This window comes from Tenrec ecaudatus, chromosome 9, assembly GCF_050624435.1.
Source record: "Tenrec ecaudatus isolate mTenEca1 chromosome 9, mTenEca1.hap1, whole genome shotgun sequence".
Taxonomy (NCBI): Eukaryota; Metazoa; Chordata; class Mammalia; order Afrosoricida; family Tenrecidae; genus Tenrec; species Tenrec ecaudatus.
Window position 1 is genome coordinate 91675427 of NC_134538.1, and position 20863 is coordinate 91696289.

The 20863-nt window shown below is 43.7% G+C and overlaps 1 protein-coding gene across 1 annotated transcript in view; it reads right to left on the minus strand.

Annotated features, from left to right (window-relative positions):
- Positions 1-20556, minus strand: part of LRRC72 (leucine rich repeat containing 72) — a 68500-nt gene extending 47944 nt beyond the window's left edge. Inside the window, exons 1-2 of the mRNA XM_075557336.1 lie at positions 20482-20556; positions 1435-1508 (exon numbers count right to left, since the gene is read on the minus strand). Coding sequence (XP_075413451.1) covers positions 1435-1508; positions 20482-20556 — 149 coding nt within the window. The remainder of the gene's footprint in view (positions 1-1434; positions 1509-20481) is intronic.
- Between the last annotated feature and the right edge of the window lie 307 nt (positions 20557-20863).

Genomic DNA, 20863 nt, shown 5'->3' on the forward strand with positions numbered 1-20863 from the left:
AGAAGAAAAGAGAAAAAAATGATTAGGGCAAAGACTGTACAGATGTGCTTTATACAATTGATGTATGTATATGTATGAACTGTGAAAAGAATTGTATCAGCCCCAATAAATTGTTAAAATAAAAAATAAAAAAAACACTGCCCTGTAGGACAGATCACTTCGCCATCCCCTATTTTAGAGAGTTGAGTAAAACCAAGAGGAATTGTTGATGCAAGGAAGAACTTTTCTCATCTACTAATAAATGAGTATGGGGTTTGTGAGTCTAATCATATGAATAACATCAACAGTAGTAAGATTACCGAGAAGCAGGCCCCACGACGCGAAGGTTTTTGTGGTGGAATGGAATTTCTTCCTCTGGCTCTTCTACCCAAGTCTCTAAGTCCCACTACGCAAATAGGGCATGCATCACTAACAGAGGGGATCGGCCCGTTTTCATGACCAGCCCCTGGCTATGGGGATGAGCCGTTTTTGAAGCAGAGCAGAAAGACAGAGAGGAAAAAGAAAGGACTCTGGGGAGAGCACCGTGAAGCATGGCAGAGGGAGACCAGAGACTCAGAAGAGCAGCGTGAATCCATGGGGAACACCTTCTCATGGGCCTGAGCTTATGGAATGGAGAGATGGAGTGACAGGCAGGGTGCCTCCTGAGGCAAGGAAGCATGTGGCTGAGGCTGAAAACTAGAGACTTGGATGCTAGCTGAGTAGACCAGTGACTGTGTCCTTATGCTGCTCTTGACTCGTGGTAACCTATTAACTTCTATAAAAAGCCCCTTGGCCCTGAGTCTTGGCTGTGAGTTCTGTGTGGCCATTACAAGGAATTACCCAGCCAGCATAGTTGCAGAGGGGCATGGAAGGAGCGGTTGATGTCAGCCTAGGTAAAGAAGGATGCACCCTGGGGCTTGTGTCTTCCTGGAAATAGGGAAAACAGAGGAGGTCTGATAGACCTAGTTTCCGTTGCCAGCTGCCACATTTGCTCACGTGTGTAGTCATCACAAGTTTGTGAAGAAGGTGGGCTGTGAATATGGCAGACAGAGGAAGGAGAAAATAGCCAGTTATGTTTGCAAGCCAGAGAAACAACAAGTGTTCCATATATCAAGGGAGATATGGTTCTAGTAAAAAAATGCATTCTCTTTTCTCTACGATTCAAATTTAAGTGGAATCCTACGTTGCTATTTGTTAAATCAAGTAACTGTTAACATAATTGCTCAAAGTCACTCCAAGGGACAAGAGAATTGGGATTGAAACTCAGCCTAACGCCCTATCTTTGTCTTCATCCACTTCAATCTTTTGCCTTTCCAATAGAAATTGTCAACCTCAATGAAAAGTAAAGTGGTTAGAACGTGGTGTTTGGTTACCCTTAAGGAGGAAGAATTCATTGGGCATTTGATTCTGTGAAAGATAAAAGAGTGTGTCTCTTTTTCTCCCAGGTACACTTACTTTCGAGAAAGGAACAGCTCCAAGACGTCAGCATCTCTCTTGTGCCCACAGGCCCTCAGCTGCTCATCCACTGCCTTAGAACATACATATCAATTTGTCAAATCACACTCCAAGCAGCAAACATAGTGAGGCATTTGCAGTCAATAACAATAATGCCGACAAAAAGATTAAAAAACAAAAAGGTGAATATAGGAGCAACCACTTGAAATAACTAAATCCCAGCCCTACAATTATGTATTATTTACTCATTTTTGTAGTTGAATTTCATTACCCTTAATCCTGGACACAGATGTGTAAATAATTGTTAGAGAGAAAATGTCTATACCAACAAATGAATATTTTTATTTTCTGCAAAGCAAGGTAATTTTACCTTTAAATAATTATTCTTAAGGGGCATTTTGAATATGGAGAATTAGCATTTGGCAAGTTTCATGGAGAATTAGCATTTGGTAGACTTCTTTTTAAAAAAAAAACATTTTATTGGGGGCTCCTACAACTCTTATCACAATCCATCCATCCATCCATCCATCCATTGTGTCAAGCATATTTGTACATTTGTTGCCATCATCATTCTCAACAGATTTGCTTTCTATTTGAACCCTTGGTATCAGCTCAATTTTCCCCCTCCTTCCCTTCTCCCCTGTCCCTCATGAACCCTTGATAATTTATAAATTATTATTATTTTGTCATATCTTATACTGTCCAAAGTCTCCCTTCACCCACTTTTCTGTTGTCCATCCCCCAGGGAGGAAGTTATATGTAGATCCTTGTAATCGGTTCCCCCTTTCCATCCCACCCACTTCCCCTCCACCTTCCCGGTATCAGCACTCTCAGCACTTGTCCTGAAGGGATCATCCATCCTGGATTCCCTGTGTTTCCAATTCCTATTTGTACCAGTGTACATCCTCTAGTCTGGCCAGATTTGTCAGGTAGAATTGGGATCATGATAGTGGGGCTAGGGTTGGGAAGGGGTGAGGAAGCATTTAGGAACTAGAGGAAAGTTGTATGTTTCATCATTGGTAGGTTTCTTTTATTTAGATAAAAAACCAAGTATCAAGGGTATCTGTGATGAATGCTATCACAGGAGATGCTTTCATAGGTCTAGCACACTGTGCCTGGCACCTAGGAAGTTCTCGACCAATGTCAGATGAATGAATGAGTATATGTGATTGTTCTCAGAATAAATGAGAGTACATATCACTCAGTGTTTTTCCATGAACAGCATTTTTGTTTCTCGGGGATCACTAATGTACTTGCAGTGTGGGAATTTTTGGTAAAGAAGCAGCATTCATTCCCACGGGTTTTGTGCAATAATAGCTATTTAAATGCTTTGCTTTTTCTTAGGACCCATTACTAAATTACAAAATAACATTTATAGGCCACACGGCCTAAAATGATATGGAAAAATTAAAACCCATCTATAATTTGCGATGAAAAGAGGAGAGCTACAAGACACAACAAAAACAAGACGTATGACCGTTGCGTTTCTGGAACTTGATAAACATTGTAATTATCAGAGTCAAAACAATCGCCAGCTTTCAGTTGGGATGCCGTGGGTGGTGAGGTGGTAATGTCAGTAAGTAATCTGTGAAGCTCTTATGATGGTTTTGTTATTGAGAAAAGGACTTTCTTGTTGTCAGCTGCTGTCAAGTTGAGTCTGACTCATGGTGAACTCAGAACAACAGAAAAAAAATGTTGCCTGGGCCTTGGATGAATTTGGAGAACATTATGCAAATAGAGAGAGACCACAGTTCGTTAGTGGTTTCCCAGGGTGGTAGAGAGTATGGCGGGAAGGGCACGTTTCACTAATGGAATGTTGACTTTTTGTTTACAGTGATAGGAAAATCAGGGTGGGATTGCACACCAATTAATTCAATTGTTGTCACATTACACATGTAAAAATTGAAATGGTAAAAGATGTGTAACATTTGCAATGACGAGAGAGAGATATATTGAAAGAGAGAACTGCCGAGGTGGCATGCATGCAACTAAGGATCTCATGGGATTTGGTTCATAGGAAACCTAGGATAACGGTTCCACGAGGCATCGCAGTGAATTTGTCTAATATTGGACTTAGTACTTCTGATCTAACTTTGGTTTGTTGTGCAGTTTCGAGGGGTCTTAAAAACATACTAGTAGCCATCCAAGGTACAAATATTGGTCTCTAATCACCTGGAGCGAGGCGCCCTGGTGTTGTGGGTTAAGCACTGGGCTTTCAATTGTAACAGAGTTGATCACACCAGTCACGCTCAGGAGATAGACGAGGCTGTCTGCTATTAGGATTTCTGTCTCAGAAACCCAGTATGTATTGAGGGGGCCACTGTGATTCCGAATCCAATTAATGGCAGTGGGGTTGGGTTTTTTGTTTGTTTGTTTGAAACTAGCCTGTCTGCCACAAAAACCTTGAAGTCAGTTTTGATTTTACTTTTCCTCCTTTTGTTAACACTTGGGACCAATGTTTAGATCTGATGGGTGAGAACTGGAGGCTTTTCAAAGCTGTGACCTTTCTCTTTTTTCAAAAAATCTTTTAATTTTTGGAATATAACACACACACAACATGCAAAACACAGTTTCACAGCTCAGCTCATTAGAACAGTGACAGTGCATGTGGCCCTAGTTTGTTCCCTTCCGGTCCTTCCATCTTCCCTTTCCCTGCAGCCTTGTCATAGCCTTCAAGCTTCAAGTCTGCTTCTTTTGATGGGAAAGCCATTATCCCCGTTTCTCCACCACCACCCCCCAACCTCTTATAATAACGGTTTCAAGAAGAATTTATCTTTAGGAGATGGACTAACTTTCTTGAGCATAACATCTTCCTAATTCATCCATGTTAGTTTCATTATTGTTTTTCAGAAATGCGTACCTAGAAAAAGGTTGAAATTGTTTACACAACTCGATGAATCTAATTGAGGCGCCTGGATTGTAGAAGTTATTGAATTGGTTCATGTTTTGTGGTGGATATTCTCTACAAGACAAAAAAATAAAATCCTGCTAAGAAAAAAACACCAACTCTAAGTGACAGCACCTGCCCCGCACAGGAAATGGAGCTGTGCCAGTGTACAAGAAGTTGGGGTCAGCCAAAACAGAATTCAACCTTTACGGCCATCTACTACACTTTCGAATGCACCTTACGTTTGCTCCAGCCTTTCCCCTTTGAGGGCTTAGGCAAAACAGAGACGAAAACAGGTTAAGGATGGAATTGTGTCACAGAAAATACCAGAATAGTGCCAATGTGTGTTTTCTTGACGATGCCGAGGCATGCGACCGTGTGGGTCATAATGAACTCTGGATAACCTTGAGCAGAATCCACGTTCCAGAACATTCACTGTGCTCGTGTGGAACCTGCACACGGATCAAGAGGCAGCTGTGCAAACGGAACAAGGGAACACTGCACGGCCTGAGACCAGGAAAGACGTGTGTCAGAGTCGTGTCATCTCACTATACTTTTCAATCTGCATAATGAGCAAATGATCAGAAACGCTGCATCTTGTTGCAACAAGATTGGAGCAAGGCTTATTAATGACCTCTGATATGTGGGTGACATCCTTTTTTAATTAAAAGATCATTTTATTGGGGGGTTCTCATAGCTATTATAACAATCTATACATCAGTTGTATAAAGCGCCTGTGCATAGATGTTGCCATCATTATTTTCTAAACATTTACTTTTTGCTTGAACCCTTGGCATCCGCGCCTCTTTTTTCCCTCCCTCCCCCCTTCCACTCTTGTGAGTCCTTGATAAATGATAAATTATTACTCTTTTCATTTCTTAAACCAACTGCTGCTCCCTTCCCCCATGGTTTCTGTTGTTGGTCCCCCTGGGGCGGGGCGTGGTGTGATTATATTTCTATCATTGCAATCAGTTCCCCCTTCTTCCCCTCTGCTCCCCACTATCCCCCTACTCTTCTGGCATCGCTACTCATTCCTGTGCCTGAATTCCAGGTGTCATGTGAGCGCTTATATCTTATCTGTACCTGTGTACCTGCTCCAGTCTAGCCCACAGTGAAAGGCAGGACTGGAGTCATGGAAGTGGGGGGTGAGGAAGCCTCAAGGAACCAGAGGAATAGTGTGTGTTTCATCAGTGCTGTACTGTGCCCTGGTTGACTCACCCCTTCCTTGTGACCCTTCTGTGAGGGGATGTCTCATTGTCTACTGATCAGGTTGGGGTCTCTGCCGACCTCCCTCAAGCTCAACAATATGCTTTTTTCTTGCTTGCTTGAAAGTGAGGAGGACTTGAAGCACTTGCTGATGGAGGATCAAGGACTGCAGTCATTAGCAAATAATCCCCAGATCCTCACAACTGGACCAGTAGGTACCATCATGATCAATGGAGGAAAGGCTGAAGTTATCAAGGATTCCGTCATGCTTGGATCTACATCAAGGAAGCGGCAGTCATTGCTCATGGAAGTGGCAGTCAAAAATGAAACAACACGCGGTATTAGGCAAATCTGCCACGCGAAACTTCTTTAAAGTGTTGGAAAGTAGGAATGATGCTTTGAGGACTAAGGTGTGCCTGACCCAAGCCATGGTCTTTTCTTTTCTGTTTAATTTTTTCCCAACCGTTTGGTTAGCATATAATTCATATAGCATGCAATTCAATAGTTCAATTGCATCAAAAGGAAGTTTACAATCATCACCGCAATCAATTCGATCATTTTTTCTTCTTGTACTAATTGTTATTAGCTCCCCATATCACGCAATCTACTCTGTCATACCCCCCAGGGAGCCATCAATTCAGCTACTGTCCCTATAGATTTGTCTCTCCTGGATTTCCTGTACAGAAAACCATAAAAACCAACAACAAAAACTAATAACAAAGCAAAGTAAACCAGATAAAAACTTCAACTGAAAAGAAAAAAGAAAATATTAGAAATTAGAACAAGTTAAACATGAATCCAAAGTTATCACATGAAAAGTATTACATTTTAACCTACCTGCCTTTGCAATCGTTCATTTTCCAGTGCGTTCTGCATGACAGAAGGCCACTTGCTTCCCTGGTCTATGATCAGAGGGGATTCACGAGCGGCTTCATCCAGCTGTTCACAATTTAAGGTCTGACACCATTCCCTCCTTTGGATGTGGATTTTAGTATTTAAAATTACTGGATTACATAGGCAGGTGTCCTTCTTCCATGTAGAATTAGTTGATGCCTTACTTATATAGCTGCTTTTTTAAAAAGACAGACCTTTAAGAACCCAGAGGCTATTTTTTCTGATAGGTGGGCACCATCTAGTTTCTTCACCACACATCACTATAGCACCCATATAGTCAATGATCTTTTCATGAGGGTGAGCACCAAGCACGGCCATGTCTTGACTGATGGTTCTTAGATTGAGGCTAGAGTTAAGCCCAAGACCCAATGTTATTCATTTATCCGTGGTTCATACATGATTCTGGTTCACCCAAGAGACGCCATTGCAATTTTATGTTATAGAATCATCACCCTGTGGCCTCCCTGCTGCTGCCATCAGGTCAATTCAGACTCATGATGATCCTATAGCACAGGGTAGAATCGTCCCTGTGAGTTTCCAAGATGGAATCTTGAAAGGAACAGAAAGCCTCTCACATTCTTCCTCGGAGCTGTAGGCCATGAGATGGATAATCCCTTTGTATGTATGTGAAAGCTGGACACTGGGTCAGGGCAACTGAAGATAAAAATCAGTGCATTTTTTGGTGAAGTGTTGGTAACGAAGATGGAAGGTTTGTTTTGGAAGAAGTACAGCCCAAATGATCCTTAGCAAGGATGGGGAAACATTGTCTCACATACTTTGACATGTTATCAGGATGGACCAATCCCTGGAGAAGGACATCATGCTTGGTAAAGTCGAGAGGCAGGGCAAAAGAGGAGGGCCTCCAAGATGGACTGACATGGGCACATGACTGCAGCAATGGGCTCGGCAGAAGAACAATAGTGAGGATGGTGAAGGACAGGGAGGTACTTAGTTCTGTGGTACATAGGGTTGCCATGAGTCAGAACCAACTTGATTGCACTTGAAAAGAACAAAGACATCTGGAAGTCCTAAATGAAGTCCATGTAACCTGGTTTGGGGAAGAGGGCCTTTCTTTTGTTATTGATTGGGTCAATCGAGGTCATACTGGCATAGAGTGGTGCTAGTTCTAGTTTCTTCTACATGGTGTCTTACACAAAGGGAGTGGTACCATGTGATGATGGGAGCAGATGTATCCGCATCAAAAGAATGCCAAGAATTGCCTGATGTCACTAGAAGCTAGGAGAGAGAAATCATAGCCTCCAAAATTATGAGAAAATAAATGTGTTCTTTAACACGATCACCTTTCTGAGATTTTCATTATGGTAGCACGAGGGAACTGCGACACCACACAGAAAGTGAAGTCCCTTGCTAATCTCATTTTAGGTTGTCTTTAGCTGTGAAATGACACCTTAATTTAACTGTGATTAAAGAAGGCTATCTTACACCTGGGTGAACACTTTGCAGTAACTTAAACATAAAGATCGATATGTGCACATAGAAAGATATGAAAAACTGTATTTTAAACTTAAAAAATCAGCAGTATAATATAAAGAAATATAGTATTTTTGCTACAATATTTATAGATGATTAATTTGCTATATTTTGTGCTATTATAGCATTTATCTATTTATTTAGCAGGCAAAGTGCACACAGTCTTAATTGTAAGAAAAGTCTTCACTTAAGATCACAGGAAAGATTCCTCTCCTAAGCAATAGAATTTTTTTAATGTATGACTATCTTAAAGCACATACTAATTTGATCATTAGAAAGCACCGTTTCCCCGCCCCCTCACAAATAATATGCCCACATAAATAGCATGCTCATGCATATTGTGAGTGGAAATGAGAAAATTATGTAAAAATATTCTGGCACTTCAAGCCCTTGCATGCACTGAGCATTCTCTCTTGACATTTCCAGAAGTGAGTGTTGGCCTCATTCAACTGCATTCAATACTTTGAAAATGTTGCTTTTGATCATATTTGTATAACAAAGGGTAAGAAAATTAAAAATCACAGATCCAACTCTGTAGTATCCTGAGAGTTGAGAAGGAAACCATCAGCTCTGTGTGTTTGTTCTGGGGAAGGTCATGGCCAAGCCTGAGAACAGTGGATTTCCTGGCAGCTGATCTGCAAACAGAGACATGGGGAGGGAAACTGGTCGTTTTTTGGGAAGTCACATCGTCTTTGGTGTCATTGCCCATGCGCTTGGGTCTCACCTGAAGCCGATTGGTAGGACATTACAGTTTTGGACACCCACCACGCCACCTGGTAGATCACCATGTAGCCAGCCGGACCTGCCCTGTTGAGTATGGGGCCTCTGCCCCCGTTTTGCTCAGGGCTCTCACTCACCCGGCGGCATCCACTAGGGTGGCCAAGGGAATCGTCCTCAGCGTGGCCGCGGGGCAGCTCCACAGTGCATGGACTGTGTGTGGCCAGCATGCCTGCCCGAGTGGCCTTCCCTGTAGGAGGACACAGACTAGCAAACCTCCTGGGAGAGGGCTGTTTCCAGGGCAGAAAAAGTGAGATTATCCTTTTGTACTGGAGAGGGACTCATGCCTGAAGAAAGGGCCACTTTAGAAACGTGATAGGCTGTTGAAAGTTGACTGCTAGGACCTAAACCCCCCTCGTTAGCAGGCACCAAAAGGAAGCCATTAAATCCACGGGACAGAAAAAGAAAAGACAATTATATTCATCAATAAGGAAAAAATATTGGCAAAGCACTTGGGCAGGGGGGACTATGTGGGAATTTCATGATATGGAAAACTCACACATTATTTTTATAAATATATGGTAATCCACATCTTAATTTAGTTATACAATAAGTATTTAAGGCTTCAGATCATATTTTGGAAAATAAAAGATGAAGGAGGAAATGGAAACTATCAGCAAAATATGAAAATTACTAGTATCATTATATTTACATAGTGGTTTTTTTTAATCATGGTATTTTTTCCAACCAACAACTTCATATGAATCTGGTAACAAGTACTCCAAGAAAAATGAAAAGATGCCAAGAAGTTTCACGTTTCAGTGCATCTCTGCGGGATGTTCCAGTTCCAGCCTCACCAACAGCATCGTCCTTTTGTGGACAGAAGACCCCCATGCTGTCGAGCGAACATTTCTAGGATAGGGGTTCCAAGTGCACCCACTCAACGGTATACGGACTCACACACTTCTTTGTGCTTGCTACCATCGAGGGTCTGGGACGGGCTGTTTGGGGTACTCACAGGGATGAATCTGTAAGGTAGCGTCCCTCCATGGGCCAGCCATGTAAGTAAGGCAGGTAGTAAGGGGAAATAGGATGCTTTTAGAAAGTCGCCAGTGCTGCGGGCCACCGGTAAATAAGAGCCTGCTCTGATGGCGTCAGAGGAAGAAACTCCGGTCAGCCCAGGCAATCTGAGGGAATGTCAAAGCGGGGCTGGCAGTGGGCTTGAAGGGTAAGGAGAAACAGAAACAAGACATCTGTTGGTAGAAGAACTTCATCGGCAGAGGAGTGGATACACCAGAGACAAATAAAGATGCAAAAGTGGGGAAAGGACACTTGAGGCATGCATAGGTGTACAGCTTGAGGCTGCTAGAAAGGGACAGTGAGAAATGGCCTCAGGGTGTGTGTTGTTGACGATGTGTGCTGTTGTTCGGTGCCATCAAAGCCCTTTCAACTCACAGCGAGCGTGTATACAACAGAGCAAAGCACGGCTTGCTCCTGTGTCAGCCTCTCAATGTTTCTTCTATGTTGAGTCACTGCCCCACTACTTGACCAAGCAAGACATCTTTTCCAGGGACTGGTCTCTCCTGACAACATGCCCAAAGCACCTGAGAAGGACTCTCGCCAGCTTCCCCTCTAAGGCGCCTTGGGCTGTACTTGTTCTAAGTTAGCTGTGCTTATTCTTTTGGCTAGCCATGGTGCTTTTAATACTCGTAGCCAGCACTCTCATTCAAATGCACCCATTCTTGTTTGGTTTTCCTTATTCGATATCCAACGTTCACATCCATAAGAAGCCATTGACAATATCAAAGCTTGAGTGAGTCAGGCACACCTTAGTCCTCAAAGTAATATCCTTGCTTTTCAACACTTCAGAATGGTTTGTGCAGCAGATTTACCCAATAATGTGTTGTTTGATCTCTGGACTGCTGCTTTTACAAGCACTCACTGTGGGTCCAAGCAAGACAACATCTTTGACTACTTCAATATTTTCTCCCTTTATCACGATGTTACCTATTGGTCCAGTTGAGTAGATTTTGGTTTTCTTTACATTGAGTTGCGATCCATATTGAAGGATGTAGACCTTGATCTTCAACAGCAGGTGTTTCCAGTCCTCCTTACCCTCTGCAAGCCAGATTGTGTCATCTGCATATTGACGGTTAGTCATAAGCCTGCCACCAATGCTGATGCTCATTCTTCTCTATATAATCCAGTTTCTCTGATTATTTCCTCAGCATACAGATCAAATAAGTTTGGTGATAGGATATAACCCTGACACATGCCTTTCCTGAAACCATGCAGTATGTCCTTGTTCTGTTTGCACAACTGCCTCTTGCTTCCTGTACAGGTTGCGTGAGCACGAGTAAGTGCTCTGGAGTAGCCATTCTTTTATAGGATATCCAAAGTTTGTTATGGACTGCACAGTTGAATGCCTGTGGACTAGGGTAATATTATGTATGCTAACTTTGAAATTTAGAGGTGTATTAGTGTCCAAAGAACACTTCTAGAGGCTGAGAACAATTAAAATTTATACATTCAATGTATTCTGTAATTTAAAATTAATTTATTTTATAGGCACTATATAGAAATATGTACATGAAGTATATATAGTAACTATATAACACCAATGTAAGAAAATTCAATGAAGTTTGATTCTTTTTCATGACAATCACATCATTATTTTCCCATGTAAGGCTTATATTTATTTCCTTGTTCAGTAGTTTTCAGTGTACAGGTCTTATGCTTCTTTTAAATATTCCATTTATAATAGTATGTAAAAGAATAAAATAGGGGAGGGGGAGAAAATAGCGACCAGACAGGACTCATCCCTCCGGAACTCCTGCTGCCAGACCAGAAAATCGGGAGGTAAGGCAAAGGAAATGGGGATGTGGAGTCCTGAAATTAGAACTAGGGTACCAGGGTTACTCCTGAACCCCTTTTTGTGAGGGATTTCCATTCACAAAGCAAACCAAGAACGCTTTAAAGTGTTCTAGCTTTGGCGAGGCTGCAGGCACTGGCTGTGCTCTTGCTGGGAGCAGTGATCTCTGCAGACAGACAGTGGACAGAATCCCAGACACAAGGGGAACCTCTCTCTGGAGCTCTCCACGTGGTTGGCTGCCTAGAGCCCATGGCCACGGGAGTGGTGGCGGGTAGCCATAATTTAAAGTAAAAGAAAAAATATTGTATTACCTTAGGAAGATCGCAGTGTTGGAGAAAATAAGTGGAAAGTTGGGAGTCCAGGGAGCAAATGTAGTTCTGTTAGGTAGCTAGCATCAGGGATGGGAAAGTTCATTTCAGCATGCCCAGGAGAGCCAGCATAGGACAAAGCTGGATTTTCCAGCCGGTGGGTTCGGATGGGCGTTACACCTGGAACAGCCCACCTGGGCCAGGTGATTGCAAATCAGCCAATGGAATCGACCTGGGGTCGTTCACCACGCCTCCCCCAGGAACCCTTGAAAAGGCAGGGACCGGAAGGGAGGTGGGGGGGCTTGTCTGGTTGTCTTTGTGGGAGGAGAGAGATCCTTGCGTGACCTGCGGCAGTCTCTGCCAGGCCGTATGGTCAAAGGAATCCTATGGGTGCCACGTAAAACCTGAAACTTCTTTTAACTCTCATTAAATTCACTTGGATCACGAGCCCGGCTTTGGCGTGAAATCTTACTTACATGGAGCCAAGGACTGAGGTTGGAATTTAGGCTGGAGAGAGAGACCTTACAGTTCTAATTTGGCCGAGAAGGAAATAACCCCCATAATAAGCTGGATTTCCCTCTCTGGGGGCCAGCCTGACAATCCCCAAATCAGAGCACATCACAAGCAAAAAAAAAGGGTGTGTGTGTGTGAAATATATATTATTGGTTTAAAACTCAAACCCAAGTCTGGTTCCTCAGTTCTAAGGAGCACATAGGCAGAGGCCCTTAACATAAATCAGCATAAGAAGCAACATAGCTAAGGAATGCCAGAACTCAGCTACAGGGCCTGGTGGATTTTAGCATAACAAAGACCCGCTACAGCAAGAGTCAGCTTTAAACAGCAAGGAGCTGCAGCCCAGTGACTGTGAGAGATAATTACATTTGCGTATACTCTAGCTGGCCAGGGAGATAAAAAATAAAATCCTCAGGCTCAATGGACTTGCTTTTTAACTTTTTTGTCTCCTCTTTGGCTTTTTCTTGATCTCTCACATTCTACTGCTAACATCCAGACCACTCCTCTTAGCCTAGGGCATTTACACCTGTGCCACACCCAGCTAGGTGAGCTCCACTCAGCTCAACTTCTTACTGGGCAATCAATTCCTGCCTGTATGCCTGGGGGCATAAGGCAGTTCGGCCAACACTCCTCAATGCTCCAAGCTGCTGCAGGAACCTCTGCTCAACCTCCACAACACCAAAACAGGCAACCCTTCTGGGTCACTCCCCTGAGAGGGAAGCCACAGGAGGATAAAGTGGTAGGTTAATTCCATAGTGAAATAAGCTATAGGCAGTTCAAAGAAGCATTCCTACAAATCTCCCAGAGAGAACCAGTGATCTTCGACTCCCAGAAAAATGGCACCTGGCTCCTCTAAAACAATACAACGCAAACAGCCATCAGCTCCAACGACCTCAATGAAGAAAAAAAAACAGGAGAAATAAAAGGCAATGCCAGAAGATTCCACGAACATAATGACATGCATAGAGGAAGCAGACATTGAGCTGCCACAGAAAGAAATTTTCAGAATGCTACTTGGAGTCATAGAGGATATGAGGGAAACAATACAGAAAAAGGATGAAATGATAGAAGAGGTAAAAGCCATAAATCAAAGAGAAATACAGGAGCTTAGGGAGCAGATAAGAAAAACCAGCAGCACATTCTTGGACCTGGAAAAGCGACTGGAGGAATCAGAGAACTGCATCAGTGACTTGGAGGACAGCCAAGCAGACTTTAACAAACGCGAACAAAAATCTAATAAAATCATCAGAGAAACTGAAGAAAACTTAAGAGCTATGTCTGATGCTATGAAGCGAAACAACATTAGAATTATTGGCTTACCGGAGGAAGACACAACAAAGTCATCTGCAACAATAGTGAGAGAATTCTTGGAGGAAAGCTTCCCCAACTTAGTGAGTGAAAACCAGGCAACCATTCAGGAGGCTGAAAGAATCCCAGCAAGACTGAATCCCAAGAAGAAGTCACCAAGGCACATAATAGTTAAATTACCCAACTTTGAGGAAAAGGAGAAAATCATGAGAGCAGCTAGGGAAAAACAAGCAATCACATATAAAGGTTCCCAAATAAGAATATGCTCAGACCTATCAGCAGAAACTATGAAGAAGAGAGAGTGGAGTAACATATTCAAAATATTGAAGGAAAACAATGCAAACCAAAGAATATTCTACCCAACCAAATTATCGATCAAGATGGATGGAGAAGTAAGTGTCCTCCCAGCCAAGGAACACTCACAGAATACGCTAGAGGAAACCCACAAAAGATCCTTGCCGACCCAGTATGGGCGGAAGAACAACACTCACCAAGCACAAATAAGTGACCACCACATGGAAAACCCTTACCCAGAGTCCAAAAAAGAGAAAACAGACCTAAAGATAGCATTGACTTACATATAGAAAGACTTCAAAGGCTGCTGAGGTAAGTTAAAAAAAACAAAAAAACAAATGGGGCATAGGGAAAAGGCTACGGTATACAAATATTCCTGGGGTGAGGACCAGGTGGTGCGGCGGACCAGACCAAATACAGGGATACACACGGTAGACAACTAAAAAGGAGGTGGGGAAAGGAAAAAAAATCATAAAAAAAAGAAAAGGGTAAAGGGGGCACAGGGCACTAACCCACCCAAGGGAGAGTATTGTTTGTGTCTCCACAGGGAAGGAGGGACCAGATTTCAACCTGATGCTCCAAGATGTGAATGCAACATGCCGACGTGGAGTGGGGAACCAATGGAGAGGTCTGGGGGCCGACCCCAACCCCAACTACTAAGGGGACATCTGGCCCTCCTCTCAGAAGAATTTATATCAAAGGACGGCACTGAATCTACAGCTCTGGAAAAGGGACATATCTGATCAGAGCACACAGGAGCAGATGAAGGGGAGGAGGAGAGAGTGGAGCACGTCATGGTCCACCATGCCAGGAGGTTGATGTTTCCAATTAGAAGAGCCAGTCGACAGACAGGACCACATGGCCAGCCCCCACTATGAGACACGACATCCCTCAGTGATCCATAGCCCTATAGATGACAACACCAGAGACACAGTGAGGGAATTGCACCCGATCATATCCACCACACCTAGGCAAAACATCAAGGGTGTGCAACAGAACAACAAGGGAATGGAGCGGCTAGGTCCCCAGGGAAAGCTGAAGGTGGACTTTGGGGCCAGGCGATGGTGCCCCAACAGACTGCACTGGAAAACACTCCTAAAGACCAACAAACAATTCTTGAACTAACTACAAGTTTTTCTTTCTTGTTGTGTTTGTTTTGTTTTTGTCATTGGTTTGTTGTTGTTTTGTTGTATATTGTTGCTTGGTTTTGCTCTGTCTTGTTTCTGTGCATGTTACTATCTTCGCAGGTCTGTCTAAAGATAGGCTGGATGAACAATCGGAGGAGAAAACAAGGGGACCGATAGTACCATGGGGACATAGAGACGGGGAGGTGGGGGGAAAGGCAGTGGTGTTAATAAACCCAGGGACAAAGGAACAACAAGTGATCCAAATTGGTGGTGAGAAGGGTGTGGGAGACCTGGTTGGGCATGATCAAGGGTAATGTAAGTAAGAGTAATTGCTGAAACACTGGTGGGGACTGAGCATGATAGTGGGACAGGAGGGAAGTCAAAGGAAATAGAGGAAAGAGCTGGGAGGCAGAGGGCATTTATAGAGGTCTAGATAAAGACATGTACATATGCAAATATATTTATACATTAGAATGGGGAAATAGATCTATGTGCATATATTTATAAGGTTAGTATTAAGGTAGCAGAGGGACATTGGGCCTCCACTCAAGTACTCCCTCAATGCAAGAATACTTTCTTCTATTAAATTTGCATTCTTTGATGCTCATCTTCCCCACACAACTGCTGAAGACAAAGTGGGTGAACAACTAAATGTGAAGAAAGCTGATGGTGCCTGGCTATCAAAAGAGATAGCATCTGGGGTATTAAAGGCTTGAAGGTAAACAAGCGGCCATCTGGCTCAGAAGCAATAAAGCCCAAATTGAAGAAGCACATCAGCCATTGTGACCACGAGGTGCTGAAGGGATCAGTTAACAGGCATCAAAGAACAAAAAAGTCATATCATTTTGTGCTAACCTCCTAATATGATCGCTGAAGACAAATGGGTGCATAATCAAATGTGGCGAAGAAAGCTGATGGTGCCCAGATATCAAAAGATAAAACGTCTGGGGTCTTAAAGGCTTGAAGGTAAACAAGCAGCCATCTAGCTCAGAAGCAACAAAGCCCACATGGAAGAAGCACACCAGCCTGTGCGATCACAAGGTGTCAAGGGATCAGGTATCATCAGAACAAAAATCTTACCATAGTGAATGAGCAGGGTAGTGCAGAGTGGAGACCCAAAGCCCATTTGTAGGCCACTGGACATCCCCTTAGAGAAAGGTCTTGGGGAGGAGACGAGACAGTCAGGGTGCGACATAGCAACGATCAAAAATACAACTTTCCTCTAGTTCCTAAATGCTTTCTCACCCCCACCCCCCCTCACTGTCATGATCCGAATCCTACCTTGCAAGCCTGACTAGACCAGAGGAGGTACAGTGGTACAGATGGGAACTGGAAACACAGGGAAGCCAGGGCAAATGATCTCCTCCGGACCAGTGGTGTGAGTGGCAATACTGGGAGGGAATAGGGAGGGTGGGTTGAAAAGGGGGAACCTATTTCAAGGATCTGCATGTGACTTCCTCCCTGGGGGACATACCACAGAAAATTGGGGGAAGGGAGACCTGGGACAGAGCAAGATATGACAAAATAATAATTTATAAATTATCAGGGGTTCATGAGGGAGGGGGGAGGGAGGGGGAAAATGAGGACCTGATGCCAGGGGCTTGGGTGGACAGCAAATATTTTGAGAATGATGAAGGCAACGAATGTACAAATGTGCTTTACACAATTGATGTATGTATGGATTGTGGTGGGAGGTGTATGAGTCCCTAATAAAATAATAATAATAAAAGAATAAAATAATTCCTTTTGGAATTGTTCTCTGCCAATGTACAGAAACTCAAAATATCAGACTCACTGCCATCAAGTCGATTCAAATCCATTAGATGGGTTTCTGAGCCTGTGACTCTCTCCGGGAGTAGACTTCCTCCCAGGGCAATATTTTCATTCTAAAAGTCCTTATCCTTTTGTTTTTTGTACATCCTATCATAAAATCATGGGCTCAATTGGCTATTGAGTAATTCAGCATTAGACTCAATTCTGGAGGAATAAGGGACTCTGGTGGCACAATGGTTAAGTGCTTTGGCTATTAACTGACAGGTTGGCAGTTCAACTCATCCAGTGGCTCCATGAGAGAAAAACCTAGAAATTGCTTTCACTAAGATTACAGCCCAGAGAGGCCAATGGAACTGTCACACGAGGTTGCTGGGAGTCAGAATCACCTCCACACCATCCAGCAACAAGAACAGCTGGAAGATATTGCAGGGTCTTGGACAGGTGAAAATCAGTTAACAAAATGAGGCTGTAGAAAGTAAATTTCTAATGGCTTGAGGTATAGAGACTGTAGAGTAAGAGAGCCCCTGGCAAATCAAGGTGAGAGCTGGGAAGTCTACCCAAGATTGTGACAGGCAGGAATCAGCAGTGGACATTTGTGACAGGGTTTGTAGAGAAGATTAAGAGGAACTGACAAGTAACTAATAGTAGAGAATACAAACAAAGGAAGTCCCAGGTGACTGGATTCAGCTGTCAGTGGTTGTTAACAGAGTTCATTGTGATTGCCATACTACTGGTATACTCACAAGCAGGAGGGAGAGCATGAGGCACCACAGTGGACTCCCTAGTCCACAGAGCAAATAAAGGTGAGTGCTTTAGAGTAGGAGGCTGGCTTATAGAGTGGGGTGTCTCTGGCCACTTAATTGGGGAAAGGGATTTGCTGACCTACAGAGCTGGAACTAAGTGTCTTTGGCGTGAGGATTTGGAGAGTGGTATGTCCTTTGGGAATTTATTGGAAGCCCCTGAAGAGCATTCTAACATTGCCTCTGCAAAGTAGAGGCTAGGCTAAGTGGCTGATGGCCAGTGCCTGCCTGCAGGGATGGCAGAGAAGAAATGGTCATGACTGAATAACTGTGTTCTTAGCATTTCTCATCCGAATAGTAACCTGATAACTTCCACAAGAAACGCCAAAATCCTGAGCATTGTCTGTGACTTCTGTGTGGTCACTGCAATGAATGATGGAACCCACCCATGGAAGTAGAATGCCGTAGGAGGGATGGTTGGTGTCAGAAAAGGAATGAGGGTGGAGGCATGCCTGGATTCTGGTTTGTGGCCCTGGGAGGCTGATGGGATGTGGTCCGATGCCATTTTCTCAAATGAATTTACTTGTGCTTACTTATTGGTTTATAGTGACTGGTTTCACTCCCCACCCCCCACACACATCAAGAAAATTGGACTTGAGGGGTGGGGCAGCAAAAAAAAAATTGGACTTGTAGGTGGACTGGCATATGTCTCTTCCACAAATTCACAGCATCTTCCAAAATAAAAGTGCCCCCTGCCCCCATTTTTTTTTTCAAATTTACTCTCTGGCAGGGGCAGAATACCCCATAAGCACAGGTCAACACCTGCTTCCTACCAATCTTTAGTGTACAGTTTCAGTGAACACTTACTAAACAAGTGTTTATTAAGTGTGTGCTTACCTTGCTTATTGGGTAATCTGCCTGCTTCTGGGTCTCATCGGAGAGGTAGTCTCACCCCACTCTGAATGCTTTAGGGACTAGATAAAATGCTCACTGCCACGGAGTCAATTCTGACACCGAGGGACCCTATCTTCTGCTCCTTTCTGTTTCTGAGCGTTTCAGTCTTTTCCAGGCAGGCAGCCTCATCATTCTCCAGAAGAGGAACTGGGGGATTCAAACTGCTGACCTTGTGGTTATTAGCAGTTCAATGAATAATCCACTATGCCACCAGGGGTATTTGGAAATTTGGGGATTGTGGAGTGGAAAGGGAAAACCGATTACAAGGATGTACATATAACCTGCTCCCTGGGCAATGTACAACAGAAAAGGGGGTGAAGGGAGATGTCAGATAGAGTAATAGATGACAAAATAATAATAACTTATCAAGGGTTCATTGGCAGGAGGGAGCAGGGAGAGAGGAGAAAAAATTAGGAGCTGATACCAAGGGCTCAAGTAGAAAGCAAATGTTTGGAGAATGATGATGGCAACAAATGTGCTTGACACAATGGATATATGTATGGGTTGTGATAAGAGTTTTACAACCCCCCCCAATAAAATAGTTTGAAATAAAGAAAAGAAAATTGGGGGATTGATGATGTTTAGAAAAATTAAGTGTGCATAAAAATTTATAGAGGAGACAAAATATCTTTTCTAATGGTACTGTAATTATAGAAAATTCCTGTACTTACATGTAATACACGTTAGAACTCAGTGTGTGTGACTTAAAGTCTACAGAACACTCAGCCTTGTTGAATCACAATTGTGTCAACCTTTCCAAACAAGCTCTGGGAACTCTAGAACACATGGCTATTCCTTTGTCTCCGGACTGAGGTCGCCCCCTCCCAGTCTTTCGTAGCTATGAGGGTCACGGCCCTCAACTCTTTGGGTTGTTCCTTGCAGAAAGTTTTCTTTTTGTGTGTGTCCTTTGTCCTTTTGTTCTTTAGGGGGCAGCGTTAGGGTTCCACAGGCAACTATCCTGTGTTTTGAAAGTTCCCTTTACTTTGCTTCATTTCCATGAAAGGCTTATCTTAGTACCTGCTTTCACTAACCAAAAGAAATCTGAGGCGGGTTTTTGCTTTATGGATAAAGAAGGAAATTCAAAACGTGTCAGTGCTCGCTGTGTAGTGGTCACAAGCTGCCTCCTTAGGGGGCGACCGCGAACTGGCTGGGAAGGAAGCCACTCAGCATCGAGTGGCCCTGCCTTCAGACACAGTCTGTGAACATTATATGTGAGTGCTAATTTAGCTTTTTTGTGTTATTTGGTATCATCCGGGAGGTTGGAGGTCTGGGAAGACAAGGTTATTTGGTGGGTGGGGGGGAGGCCTTTTTGTGGCAGACTCTTACGTGATCTTTTCAGAATCTCTAAATAAAGATTCATTCTCGTACACATTAGTAACCATTTCCATTTATGAAAGGTTCCACGGGAACACTCTACTTTGGGACTGAGGGGGAACCCAGTATCTGCTGCAGAGGCTATCGAGCCCTGGGGGAATTAAGAATACCAAGCTTCAAATTTATGACCTATTAATTACTTAATCTCTACTCCTCTCCCCATCCCCTTTCCCCGCCTCTCCCACCGAGTCCCTTCTGATTCATAAAGATTCTACATAGAATTTCTGAGAACCTAGGGGAACAGAAAGCCTCCTCTTTCTCGTCCTGAACATTTGGGGAATTTGAACCCCTCACCTTGAGGTTAGCAGCCCAGTGCTTATCCCATAGCACCAGTTAATCTCTAAAGTACCACCATTGTATACCCAGCAAGTGTTGGGTGGGGAAACTTTGGAGCAGAGGCAGCCCGCGACTCCCCAGTGGTGATTGCGAACCCCCACTTCTTCTTGAATACTCGACTTCTTGTTCCTCTCTCTGGGGAGCCCTAAGAAGAGCTGACCTGGCAGGGGTGGGGGTGGGGGTGGGGGTGGGGGGGGGCGGGGTGGCTGGGGCAGGAGAGACTTGTGAACTGGAGGAAGGGGATCCTCCTTACCTGACGGCTAATTTCCATGGCGTCCTTGGGGCCTTTGGCCAGAATTCTGCGCTCCGCTTTGGGGCCCCGAATCATTGGTACCCAAGATCCTTTTGGCCCGGTTTAGGGTGCAGTGCTACTAACAGGTACACTCGCCCGTCAACTAGAGCTCATCCAAATGAGGGCACATTTCAAGTCTGACTTCTGTGACGCTTCCTGTATGACGTGCAGCGTCTGATGCATCATTTCCCTGCTTGCTGTGGGTGCCCGAGAGGGAGCGTATGGAACAGCTATGTCAAAGACCCCGTCACCTTGTAAGAACGATCCCATTGATGAGGGATCTGAATCTAACAATGTCCTGGTATTCCACGTTGTCAATATTCTGAAAATTAGATGCATTTTG